We start from the raw sequence: 12,801 nt of genomic DNA, 5'->3' as shown, positions 1-12,801 counted from the left end.
ACTCTGTAACAATTTTATTTAAAATGTAAAAAAATAAAAAAAAATCACTTAAATTGACGGGGACAAGACCAGGCAGCATTACTGATTTTAGATGAGTCTTTTAATTGAATCGACGGCATGTCCAGGGTTTCTTTGAAGTTAAACTCACAAAAAAATGTAAAACATCTTTCTTTTTTGACAGCCCACAGTGTTATTGTTTAGTCGAAGTAGGCTATATGCATAAAATGTGGGGCACTAGAGAGCAGCAGATATAGATGATTGATGGAGGCAGGTTATTGGATCAGAATTTCGCCCCTGCACCAGAGGCAGCATAGCTTCAGTAATAACTCTGTTCTGTAAAAACTGCTTGGCTCTGTGTTTTCCATGAAATGCCCTCTAAACGTTACAGTCACTCTCACCTTCCAGGAACCGAGCGGGTAATTAACATCTGTCACAAATGTCACAATAAATGCTATATAAACACAACGCAGGCTTTTAACAGCGTAGCAGGAGGTGGACAAATTCAATTGACCTCGTGTAGAGTTCTGACTTCGTCAGCAGTTTGCAAATAAAGAAAACATGATGAAATAATTATCTTGTATTAGAATTTTAATGGTGAAACAGTCGTAACATTATTTCCCTTCGTGTAAAATCCACCTGAAGAGGTCGGACACACCTCTCCTTCACCAGTTTATTGAAATCACTTAATCATGGAATTTGAAGCGGGGGTAATGACGTCAGCATTTAAGGTGTTGGGACACGTGTGCCATTTCAGGTTTGAATACGATTCTAGGCTAATGGTCAGTTCAAAAAATTCACGTTTATGCATCTCAGAGTGTCAGAACACGAAATGACAGCTTCCCTCGGTGTGATTCATAAACTATATGTCCTAACCTGTCGCACATGAGATCAGGTAGCGGGAGATAAACGTTATCATTTAGCCACAGTCCCTGCGAGGTGTAGCATTAAAAATGGTTACAAGCTCCTCTGCACCGAGGTCACAGACGGGTTGCCGCTGTGAGGATAACTCGAGCTCATGCTGCAATAAATACAAGACACGTAGGCCTATAGCCAAACCGACTCGTTCACATTAAGATTATTAAGTAGGTATAAAAAACTAATCTTAAAGTTGCACCATACTCTTGTTTTCCTATGGAACCTATTGATGGCAGAGTGTTAAAGGAGTTTTCTTACAATCCAGATTCATTGTCGATTTATCACACATGTTTTAAACCAAACAAAAGAAGTAGTGTGGTAGTGAAATTAACCTCACCAAAGATTACAAATGATAAACTCAGGATGAATACATTCTGATAATTTTGAACATCAGACTGTAAATCAGTCACGTGGTGTTTGATAGTCGACCAGTTTGAGACTCAGAAGGGGCCTGAGAACTTTCAGTGTTATTGAGTAATATTTAAGACCCTTACAAGAAAGAATACAAACTTCTTTCCGACCCTCCACCCTGAGAACCCTTAGCCAGGATTTTTAAAATTATTGAATAAATATTAAAAAATGTGCTGCTTCCAAACATATGCAAACTTTTACATACCCTTGTGGCCTCTGCCTTTTTCCTGAACACTTCCTCCATCTTCACAGCCAAGTTTTTGACCAGTTTCAGTCCATCAATTTCTTCCACTCTTACTGACTTTTCAAATTCTTTATATTTCTGAAAATGACCAGAGACATAGTTGCAGCAATAGCAGAAGGAAGCTATAGAAAAACAAACTGCAACATTATTGACCTAAAGTGTATAAACCCATTGAGTGTGTTGAATGTTATTAAGACAAGACATTTAATACAAGAAGAGTGTGTGTGTGCTGTGTGCATGTTGTTGTGTGTATGTGGTCTACAACATTTTAGAGCACAACTGTTTCTCTGCTGCCCCTACAGAGAGGTAGGGAATTGTTAAACAAGGCTTATGCAGCTTCACATGTTTGCTGACAAGCTGCATGCAGCCGGTCTCAGATGAACACATGATAAAAACCTCGCTCCATCATGCAATGATTGATCGTCTTTAGCCATTATCAGCCATTGGCTGCACACACTGCTTCTATCTCTTTGATTGGCTTGAGATGGCCTTGTTGGGTGGCCAGGGGGCGGGGCATGGCTCAGAAGGCTATGCATGGTAAGAGGGTAATTGAAATGGAGTCAAAGCACAGAAGAAAGATAATAACGTGTCAGGCCTGGGTGATTCTGGGTAATGAAGTACACCTAACATAATGCTGATGCTGCTGGAAGCTCAGGACCTCCAGTGGTACAGAACAAAGCCCGCCACAGCCCACAGGAATATAACATTACATAATCCTGGCCCTTACACACACGCACACGTTAAAGAAAAGCAAAAACCTGATCATCTCATGCAACATTACACAAACACACACCTATAATAACCAAATCTAAAAATAAACAAAAGCTGTGTCAAAAAAAAAGCACACACGCCTTTAACACATTATATTGTGGACAGCACATACACAAAAACACACACTCCACTACATGAGGTGACAAATTACCAACTGAAAGGAAGAGTGTGGACTCGCAGTGGAGCAGAACAGTTCATTTCACGCCTGTCCTCCTCGCCTCAGCACTCCCAGTCCCCCCCCCCCCCCCCCCCTCCCTTCCTCCTCCTCTTCCTTACACTCCTCCAGCCATCAAGAGGGGGTTAAGCCCCATCCATCAAAAGCACTGATCATGATTATTGATCTGAATAATGACCAATGCAGACCCCGAAGAGCCCAAGTGTTCCCCCTTTTTCTCCTGAAACCTCTGTAAAATGGGCTAATTCTCTATAAAAGCATCTAATGATCAGCCTTAATGAGCGGCCCCTAACGACCCGTCAGCTCCCTCGCAGCTCACTGCTTTGTGCTGACTGGCTCTGCAGACATGCCTCCATGAACAGGAACATGAGCAAAGTGCTTACATACACAGAAAAAAATGAACAAACCTACAGAGCAAATTGCAAAATATGTTGGTATAAAGATTAAAAAGTCATTTAGTACCAAATGGAAGGAAAATCTGCAGTTTACACCAATGTGTCAACGTGACTGTTATATTAAGATCTGTCACCTCAGTGCAGGATGCTCCTAAGTTTGGAGCCTGGAGGCGTCTTTTGATTGCAGTCTGAACACTCTCCCCATATTTGCGTGGACCTCTGGGTCCTTGGCTTTCCTCCCAGAGACAAGCAGCAGTGGTTTTAGGATTTATCCTGCTGGTGACTTTTATGGGAGTACTGGTCTCAGAACTGGAGTTAGTCCCTGGACGTGGTGCGGTGATTGCCCACAGCTCCTGAAAGAGGGAGGATAGTCAAAATGAAAGGGTTAACAGGTATGAATGACTCATTCAGCTTAACCCAAATCATCCAATAATTTGTGAAGCAGTCCTGTCAGCGTGAAACTCAGACAATAAAACACATAGACTCTTAGACTTTCACTTCTTTTGTACTCTTAAGGCTGCTGTTTGTGCTTAAACTGAACTGAACCGTGGTGTTCTTGACAATGCAGATGTAGTCAAAGTCCTGTGACATAAACGTCTCACTAATATGTATATGTCCATGTGTTGTATTTAAAACAATTTTAATAATTTTAAACACTTAGGTTCAACACCTCTCTATACTACAGCCAGTGAACCAAACTAATGAGTCAATTTACAAAGCAACTAAATCAGAAAAATACAGATTTGGGGTTTTAGTTACTATATTGTGGTTTGTTTCTACACAGGCAAACAAAGGCAAACATTATTTTCAACCTGACGGGCAAACAGAAAAGTTTTCAGCAGTGCAGAATTGGAAGAAAAGGTATTTCCAACATCTTTCTTCATTTCATCACTCAAAGATGCTTTTATTTAGTTTAGCTATAACCGTCCAACTAATGTCAGCCTATGAGGCATGACCAAGAGATCTGCTGGTCTATCACCCTCCATCAGGATATGACCTCTACAGCTTCAAGACCGTCTTGAAGGTTTCAATTGAATTTATTTAATCTATCAGACTCAGCACTTTATTCCTAATTTCTGACCAATTGTTTCTGATAGCAAAGCTTCAAAATACACCATCTATCCCAGGCTGCCCTTTTTACTTTTCCACAATTGTAATTACCAACAACTTTTCAGAACATTTTTGACATGTATGATGAGAGCAATAGATAAGTTTTAATGTTTGTCAACAATTTCTTCTTTTATAAAATAAAATGTTACTAAGCGTAGATTTTATTTAGCTTATAAAATGCCTAAACAGATTGATGCAATGTGTGTACAATCGTAGCATTCTGATAGATGGCTCATTGTCTGTCTACCTGACTGTTCTCCATCCAGCACAGGCCAGAAAACACTAAGTCCACCTTTAACATCAGATGGGCCGAAAGTTAAATCAACTGTACTGGATCATTGCTCTTCCTCTGCTGCTTTCGGTGGTCCCTCATTTCATAACCCACCCAGCACACACACACACACACACACACACACACACACCTACACACACACACACACACACACACACACACACACTCCAAGAACTCTCTAATTCAATCTGTCTCCTTGTCACATTCATGTCCAGAGGTTGAAACTCTTGACTCCAGAGAGTTAACTGAAGAGATGAGATGAGAGGGGAATCAGAGCTGTGGGTAATGGGCTGTATCCAGTACAAAACACACACACACACACACACACACACACACACACACACACACACGCACACACACAAACAGTGCCTCTCTAAAATACAACTGAGTCCTCACTATGAGTCCTCACTATGTTTCTGCAGCCATAAAAGGGAATGCAGAATCATTGTGTTCAGTGTGTAATTGTGTTTGTAACTACATGACCATCACACAAAGAGAAAACACATTTTGTTCTTACACAAGAATAGAAATAAGCAATACCTTTTGTAGTTGCTGAGATCCAGAATATTTTGCAGAGATTGATTTAATTTCTCCACCAAAAGCTGAGGCCCAGAGCTTTACACTAAAATATAAAAAAAGACAGTAAAAGACATCACAGACAAAAGTTTATTACAACGTAAAAATACACAACAAAAATAACAAGGAGCGTGTTTAAAATGATTTCATTACAATAAACTCAGACTTATTGCCAAAGTTATTCACTATTTTGCAACGAACATAATTCTGACTTAAGATAAGATTTAGGTTTGTGGAGCAGTCACAGATGTGGATTAAAATCTGTTATCTCTTCTCACCTTCTCCTCACTGAATCCTCCCTGTCCTCCCCTTACCTCTGCTGCTTTATCTCTCCTCAGCCATCATTTCTTAAAGCTTAATTCCTGACATCAGTTGAAAGATTATCCTAAAGTCCTGTCGCCCCTGACCTTCACTGTCCTGATAGGTGACAGCCTGTAATTTTGATTGAACTCTTAATGCTGGATTAAAGAACTACAGTTATTTAGGTGTATCTTAAAATAATCTACAGTTACAAATGTTGGTTAAACGTTTCTCAACTAGAAATCAAAAAAGCTGAGAAGTTACAACATTTATCCGAACAATTATTTAACCAAAAATGTATTGTTTGTTAGACTTGATACCCAGTTTTAAACTGTTCATAAAAAAAGTGGATTTATCACAAAAGATGATATTAAAATCACTTGCAGCAAATGTCTTGTCCCCTATCTTTAAAGGTGGGAAATAGTACCATGGTGTCATGAAATTATCAATCAGTGGGTAAACTGTTTAAATTAAATGACACTGGACTGTGCTACCCATGCAGGCTATATGATAAGTGTTTGAATTAGATTCAAGAAGAATTCAATACAACCCTGTAACAAATGTCTAATAAAGTTTTTTGCAATTTAAAAAGTCATTTGCTCAAGATATGTTCTCAATTCTAAAGAAAAATCTGCCTTAAAAAAATCACTCTTATATGGTCTTAACATTTGGACCGTAAGGAATGATTAGAGTACAACTTCAGGCTGGAATTACTATGAAAGAACTCTTACGACAATTCAAGGGAATCTGAAAAGTTTACAGTTAAAAATAGAAATGCTTTCAAACAATTAAACTAATAACAACTTTAGGAAATAATAAGATCAAGAGAAATGTTATATAGGCTACACCCTTCCTTGTTTTAACAGAAAAACAAGAACCTCACATTTAACACTGATTATTTCTGACTAATTTTACAACAAAAACATTATGGGAAATATTTGAATATATTTATACAATTCGTAGTTTAAACCTCTTTACAATATCTATTATAAATGTATTCCCCTTTTATGATTAACAAATCACATCTGTATTTGCCTTTTTTCTTCCACCATGAGTATCTCTCTACAAGTAAGTGCATGGTCGAAGCTGTAATGGACTGTGATGGAGATACAGATGACCATGAGATTTAAGGGATAGAAAAAAATCTTTGGGTTTCTCATTCTTAAACCACCCTGATTCATTTTAACCTAAAAAAAGAAAAACTGCACAGTGATTAATGCATTTTCTGTCTGTGTGAGATCAACATATCGATCAAATCCATGTGAAACCAAGTTGCAGAGTTGCCTCTCACTCACACGGATAGAGGGATCCCTTGCTGGGACCCCGACACCTCCAACACGTTGACGCCGATGAGGATCCAGATCAGGAGGACGCTGCTGCTGCACGTGCGCAAGAACAGGAGTCCCCATTCTCCCATCATCTTCTGCTTTGATTTGAAAGAAAATGTATGAGGAGAAAAGTCCCGGCTCAGCAGCACCGTGCTGGATATCTAGAACGCGATAAACCGTCCAGCCCCGTGGTATTACCAGCACGTCCCCTACTGTACGAAGAGAGAGAGAGAGAGAGAGAGAGAGAGAGAGAGAGAGAGAGAGAGGGCGAGTGTGTGTGTTTGAGAAAGAGAGAGAGCGTATTACCCCTCTGCAGCGCCCATTCTCTTCTCCTTTCCTTAAAAAGAGAAAAGCCCTCTTGCTTTCTGCTACCGGCATCACGAACCGTGATCCCCGACACGTCCCTTCAGCTTTTTACAAAGTAGATTGGACATCTGGAAAGTACAGACGATAATGCCTTAAAATTAAAAAGAAAAAAATGTGTTCAGAAGAGATGGTCTGAATGGACAGGTGCATCGGCCATACAGCTGAAGAAACAGACGCATACGTCAACAAATGCCAAAATATCCAACTCTTGTCTTTGTTTTCCTCTGCGTTTCTTTCAAATCCACTGTTCAGAAGTTGTTAAATTTTACGCTGACGCTGCAGTTAAGCTGACTGTACACGCTATACGTGCTGTCTCCTGCAGCACTTCCACAACCCTGCCAGAGTGTTTACTTGAACTAACATGTTGTTGTATGTAGGCTTTATGGCATATTGCAATCCATTAAGAAAGACAAACATTATGAAATAGTTCACACAGCTTTATTTAAAACCAACACAATGAGAGTGGGCTAAGGCGCAGATTCCTGACAGAAAATGGCTCTGTGGGCGATAATGAGACTGCAGATGTTTCGTGAAAGCTTCCGCACTGCCAGCAGCACGCACACGTACACACACACACACACACACACACACACGCACACACACGCACGCACACACACACGCACACACACACACACACACACACACACACACACACACGTACAAACAGTTGGAAGCGATTTCCTCTGTACGAAAAGCTTTGAACTCGGTTTTCAAATAAATAATTTTTACAAAACAACAAGAATTAAAGAGTAGGCTGCTTAAAAATGCGCAAGTACTCGCGCAACATTATTGAGTTTCTTTAGCTTGTTTTTTTTTGTTTTTTTTAACGCCACGACAAATTACGTCATGGCACTCACCCGCAACTTTTCAAAGAGGTTCTTGTTGAGAACAAATTGTAAAAGGTTTCAGCTATTGCGCCTGCGCACCAATCATCAGTATGGCCTCTTGTAAAATAAGTACGGTCTAACTCTAACGGCAGATTAGGAGACGATAATGTTGTCAAGGCAGTAGGCGGATTCGTGCCAACCCATCCTCTCCCTTCCTCCACCACTCCTACAAGCCGTGTTTGGACTTGAGGCTTTTATTAGTTTAGTAATTGCATCATACATCACAGTTGTGAGGAGCCTGTACTGTCTGGCGCGTGCCGATAAGGTGCCGCGCCGCGAGTGGGATGACGGACAGTATCATCCAGTGTCACCAACACTGCCTCCCTGAATGCTTTAATTAACTATCGACAGCGAATGAAAGCAGTCCTCGTGCACTTCAAACCGGTACAAGTCCTTCTGTGGAGTCCTTAAAAAAAGAATGAGTTGCTTCCGGGTTGGTCAATCAGTCCCCAGTAACATTCACGCAAGAGAAATCATAAAACATGCTATGACCCCCACCCAGCACTGCAGCTGGTGAGTTAAACACATCAGGGAGTTCATATTTAGTGCTTTAACGTTAGTACTGTGGTTTGATTTGTTGATTTTTTTTTTCAGTACATGAGTTCTTCTCAAATGAGTTCAGAGCATTTCACCCTGGCTCTTTTCCTCCCCAACTTCTCTTTCTCGCTTCTCTCTTTGTGACTGCCTTTAATGGCGGCATGGTGGCTCTTTAAAAAGATTTGTTTTAAAACGTTACAAATACTCAGTTTTGAGTGTTTATTTCTAGGAAGTGTTCTACAGAAAACTCTATTACATGATTTTACTGTCTGATCTTGATTTTAAGCAGGATGGTATATTCGCTTGTCTATAGGTGCTCTCCATGGTGCTGAATTTCTTTACTCTTCTATTCGGTTTAAGTCATTAAACCCACTCAGCTATTGGTGGTAGTTTTTTGTCCCTCCAAGTTCACAGTTTTTATTGATTTTGTCAATCAACAAACATGGTATGTACCTCGGTTTGGTGTTTCATATCTCTTCAAATACAAGTTTCAACAAAGCAACAGAGGATAGGAAAGTTACCCCTTAATTATTTTCAGTTACATCTTTAACAAATTCAATCCCAAAAGATGTGTGTGATCCCTTTTGTTCCTCATTTTATCTAACATAACGTAACTGAAGGTTCTCTAAAAATTCAAGAAAAGATTACATTTTGTTGAAATGTCACATTTTTAATTTCCAATATACTCTGGGTTGAGTTAGTGGTTTAAACTTAATTGTGTTTTTTAGTAAACAATAAGAATAAAAAAGCTCACAAATGAAAGTTTTGTTTTTTTGAAAAAATCAAAAATAATATTGTTGTTGTAGATTTAAAATTTACTAATCAGTGCCAGACTGAGTTGAACTCTAAACCCAAACAGTTGTAATCCCCATATTGACTTGATTGGATGTAAACCTCTTAGAAGGTGAAGCATGGGTCATGTAAAGGCCAAGATTTAACCTCACCTTCTGAACTCAACATAGAGGGGGGTTACACGGTCAGTTACCAGACCCCAGAGAGATTATGGAACGCTCCAGGGTGCCATTTATTGAGAATTGGTCAACAGGCACAATGTAATTTCAACTCTTGACTTTAGACTTGACCCAGAACTTCAAACATTATTCTGTACCATTGTTAGGCTTACTTTATACTGTATCTATTTTTATCACGTGTGCCACTAAGAATCAATGTGCTTCCATGTTTGTTTGCATGTTTAAAAGGAGACTTATTTATAGCTGACAACAATGATCCTGAGTCCAGGTCACATGGTACATTATGCACCAAAATAAATAGCTTTAGTTGTTATTTCAACAGTTTGTGAATACTAGCAGAATATAACTGTATCTAACAGTAGAAATAGTGCATACAGTACTGTATGTCTTACATTGACCAACTGAATACACATTCAACTGTATCACATAAATACGATGATTCAGATGTCTGTACAATTTTATATTCATTTGCGTGTATTTATTATATCTATTGATGCTTTTGTTGCATTTATGTTTTAGGTAACAGTGAATATTTCGTAATATGAGACTTCAATATTTCAAAGTTGACGAGTGCTGAATGTTCTATAATCAGGTGAATGAGTTGTTACTGGTGAGATGTATATTTTAGTCATTTTTAATATGCTTAGTTAACTGAGAGAAAGAGAATTAATTAAGAGGAAATTAAATGTAGAAATTGAATAAAAATTATCAGAAAAGAAACACCAGTCATGATAAATGTCAACATCTAATCAGTACAATATTTTTTGTTGACACCAGCAGTGTCTTTATCCCTCTGCTTGGCAGTTAGTGGTCAGATAGTTTTTGTCTTCACACTTACTTAGTGGACTTATCCTGCTGAGGAACACTGTGGAGTCATCCTGCTAAAGTGCTTTTACAATCAAGCAAAAGGTGAGGGGATCAAGGATCAACTGAAGGAATTACTCTTAACCAAATCCTTTATTCTTAGAAGGAGGGCGTCTTATCTCATCACAACAGAGTAGTGAGATATTCAGTATCTCATACAGAAGCTCCAGGACCAGAGGAAACTACCACACCATTTTTTACAGCTCACCCATGCAGCCATACGGTTTTCCCCACAATGCTTCATCTTACCTGGGTCCTCACGGGGACCCCCCTCTATCACGCACCGGCTTCATCATCCTCTCCATCATCATGGCGCTTTTCACCGGTCCGGCAATCGTGCTCAACGCTACAGTGATCATCGTGTCCCTTATGCACAAGCAGCTGAGGCAGCCACTCAACTACGCTCTGGTGAACATGGCAGTGGCTGACCTGGGCACTGCCATGACCGGAGGGGTGCTGTCTGTGGTCAACAACGCCCAGGGGTACTTCTCTCTGGGACGAACAGGCTGTGTCATGGAGGGCTTTGCAGTGTCTTTGTGCGGTGAGTTGGAAGAATAGCAAAGTATTCTAACTGTACATATGTTTACAGTGCAGAAACAGTGAAAACTGTTTTTTTTATTTAGTGAAGTGACACATTTCATAAGTTACATGCTATCACAGAACAACATTCATTTCGCTGTTCCCCTTGGTGTCTACCTGACTTTTCTTCTCTGCAGGCATCACGTCTCTGTGCACTGTTGCTCTGATAGCTCTGGAGAGGATGTTTGTTGTGTGTAAGCCATTAGGACAGATAACCTTCCAGAAAAAGCATGCAGCTGGAGGCATCGCCTTGTCCTGGCTGTGGTCCCTCACATGGAACTTGCCTCCCCTGTTTGGTTGGGGCAGGTATGAGCTGGAGGGGGTGGGGACATCCTGTGCACCAGACTGGCACAACAGAGACCCTACCAATGTCTCCTATATCCTGGCTTACTTCGGGGTATGCTTTGCTGTGCCCTTTGCCATCATCCTTGCATCATATGCCAAACTAATGTGGACACTACACCAGGTGAAAGTTTAAACATTTAACTTTAGCCTGAAGTGGAAAATATCAAGTGATGCAGTACTGTACAACAACTATGAGTTTGTTCAATTTTGAGTAAATGTAGTATTGAACTCCTAAAAGGGAAATTGTGCAGATATTTCCCTAACACTACATTCTGCAGCTGTAGTTATTGTTCAATGAAGATTACAACGAGTTGTTGCAGTCTAGAGCAGTTGCTCCAAATGTTATTGATCACTTTCCCACATGAAAAAGGGGAAACTAAAAAAGGGAAGGAAACAAAAACAAAACTACATTCCCAAGTGTGGAGCAGGGCTTTTGTTTTTACTTCAGATTGAACTTTTTAAAGGAACAGAAGATGCCTCATAAACACTAGCTCTAGCTATAGATATGAACCGTTTTGTATCATTTTTGTGTTGCAGGTATCAAAGATGGCCTGCGTTGAAGGTGGTGCGGTAGCTAAAGGAGAGATGAAGGTGGCATCCATGGTGGTTCTGATGGTTATGACATTTCTCATCAGCTGGCTGCCTTATGCCAGCCTGGCCCTGCTCGTCATCTACAACCCTGATGTGCAAATTCATCCGCTGGTGGGCACGGTGCCGGTTTACCTGGCCAAGAGCAGTACTGTGTACAATCCCATCATCTACATCTACCTGAACAAACAGGTACCACCGCATTCACATTAAATTAATAAAGTATATATATTGGAAAAAAAAAATACTTTGAAGTTTTGGTAAATCAGCTCCATCTAGTGGTCGTGGAAGAGAATGTATCTTTTGGGTAAAACAGTTTAAGAACAGGAATCAGGGGTTGTGGTTTAACTGGAGCTAAAGGCATGACCGAAGGCGAATTTAAAAATAAATCTTTGCTTTGATTGTTAATACTGTCCTTAAAAGTGTAAAAAAGTGCCTCGTTTACAGATTTATTTAGGAGTAATGAAAACCAGAATAGCTATCTTAAAATATTGTTTGAAAAAAGTCTGGATTAATGAAATGATTGTCTCAACTACCTCAATGTTTTCTATAAGCAATATTTCAAATTATTATTGCAACTCAGTAATGAAACACTTTGTGCTCACAACTATAGTATGTTGCAGTGTACCTAATACTGATACTCACCTCAACACATACTTTGGACATATGTTTCTGCACTGCTCAGAAATGTCAAGTAGAAGAAATTACAGCTATACAACAACATATTTTAGTTTGTCATGTCTAATCTTATATATAATGTATGGTTTTGTCTTCATTGCTTTATTATAAACCTATACATGTATATAATTTGGGGATTATGTTTTCCATGCACAATAACGTATATGAATCACCTGCTGCAAAAAGATGTCAGAGTAACTTCTCTCGGCCAAAATGTTTTTATGTGAAATGTTTTGTCTGTTTTTGTTTCTACAGTTTCGTAAATATGCGGTGCCTTTCCTTTTGTGTGGGAAAGGGAGCGTTGTGGAAGACGAAGAATCCGAGAATTTAACAACCACAGAGACGACAGCCAGACAGGTGACACCTGCCTGAACTGAACGTACACCTGAAACGGTCAAATAAGAAAAAAAAAAAAAAAAAAAAAAGATCCTTCTTTGTCACGGGGAAAAACTGAATTGATCTGCGAACA

The 12,801-nt window shown here is 39.6% G+C and overlaps 2 protein-coding genes across 2 annotated transcripts in view; one reads left to right on the top strand and one right to left on the bottom strand.

Moving 5' to 3' along the window:
• Positions 1-6,609, bottom strand: part of LOC306823093 (voltage-dependent calcium channel subunit alpha-2/delta-3-like) — a gene marked incomplete at both ends in the record, with an annotated part of 29,564 nt that extends 22,955 nt beyond the window's left edge. The window contains 4 exons of the mRNA XM_079342458.1: positions 1,532-1,648; positions 3,046-3,264; positions 4,854-4,935; positions 6,485-6,609. Coding sequence (XP_079198584.1) covers positions 1,532-1,648; positions 3,046-3,264; positions 4,854-4,935; positions 6,485-6,609 — 543 coding nt within the window. The remainder of the gene's footprint in view (positions 1-1,531; positions 1,649-3,045; positions 3,265-4,853; positions 4,936-6,484) is intronic.
• Positions 6,610-10,352: 3,743 nt separating this feature from the next.
• Positions 10,353-12,712, top strand: LOC306823130 (parapinopsin-like; the record flags this gene model as incomplete). Its single annotated transcript, XM_079342503.1, has 4 exons — positions 10,353-10,683; positions 10,859-11,187; positions 11,604-11,846; positions 12,588-12,712. The coding sequence occupies 4 exons, from the start codon at positions 10,353-10,355 to the stop codon at positions 12,702-12,704; spliced, it is 1,020 nt and encodes a 339-aa protein (XP_079198629.1). The 3' UTR covers positions 12,705-12,712.
• Between the last annotated feature and the right edge of the window lie 89 nt (positions 12,713-12,801).

Source organism: Symphodus melops, assembly GCF_947650265.1.
Source record: "Symphodus melops genome assembly, chromosome: 4".
Taxonomy (NCBI): Eukaryota; Metazoa; Chordata; class Actinopteri; order Labriformes; family Labridae; genus Symphodus; species Symphodus melops.
The sequence above is the reverse complement of the archived record's forward strand: the minus strand, read 5'-3'. Positions and strand labels throughout refer to the sequence as shown.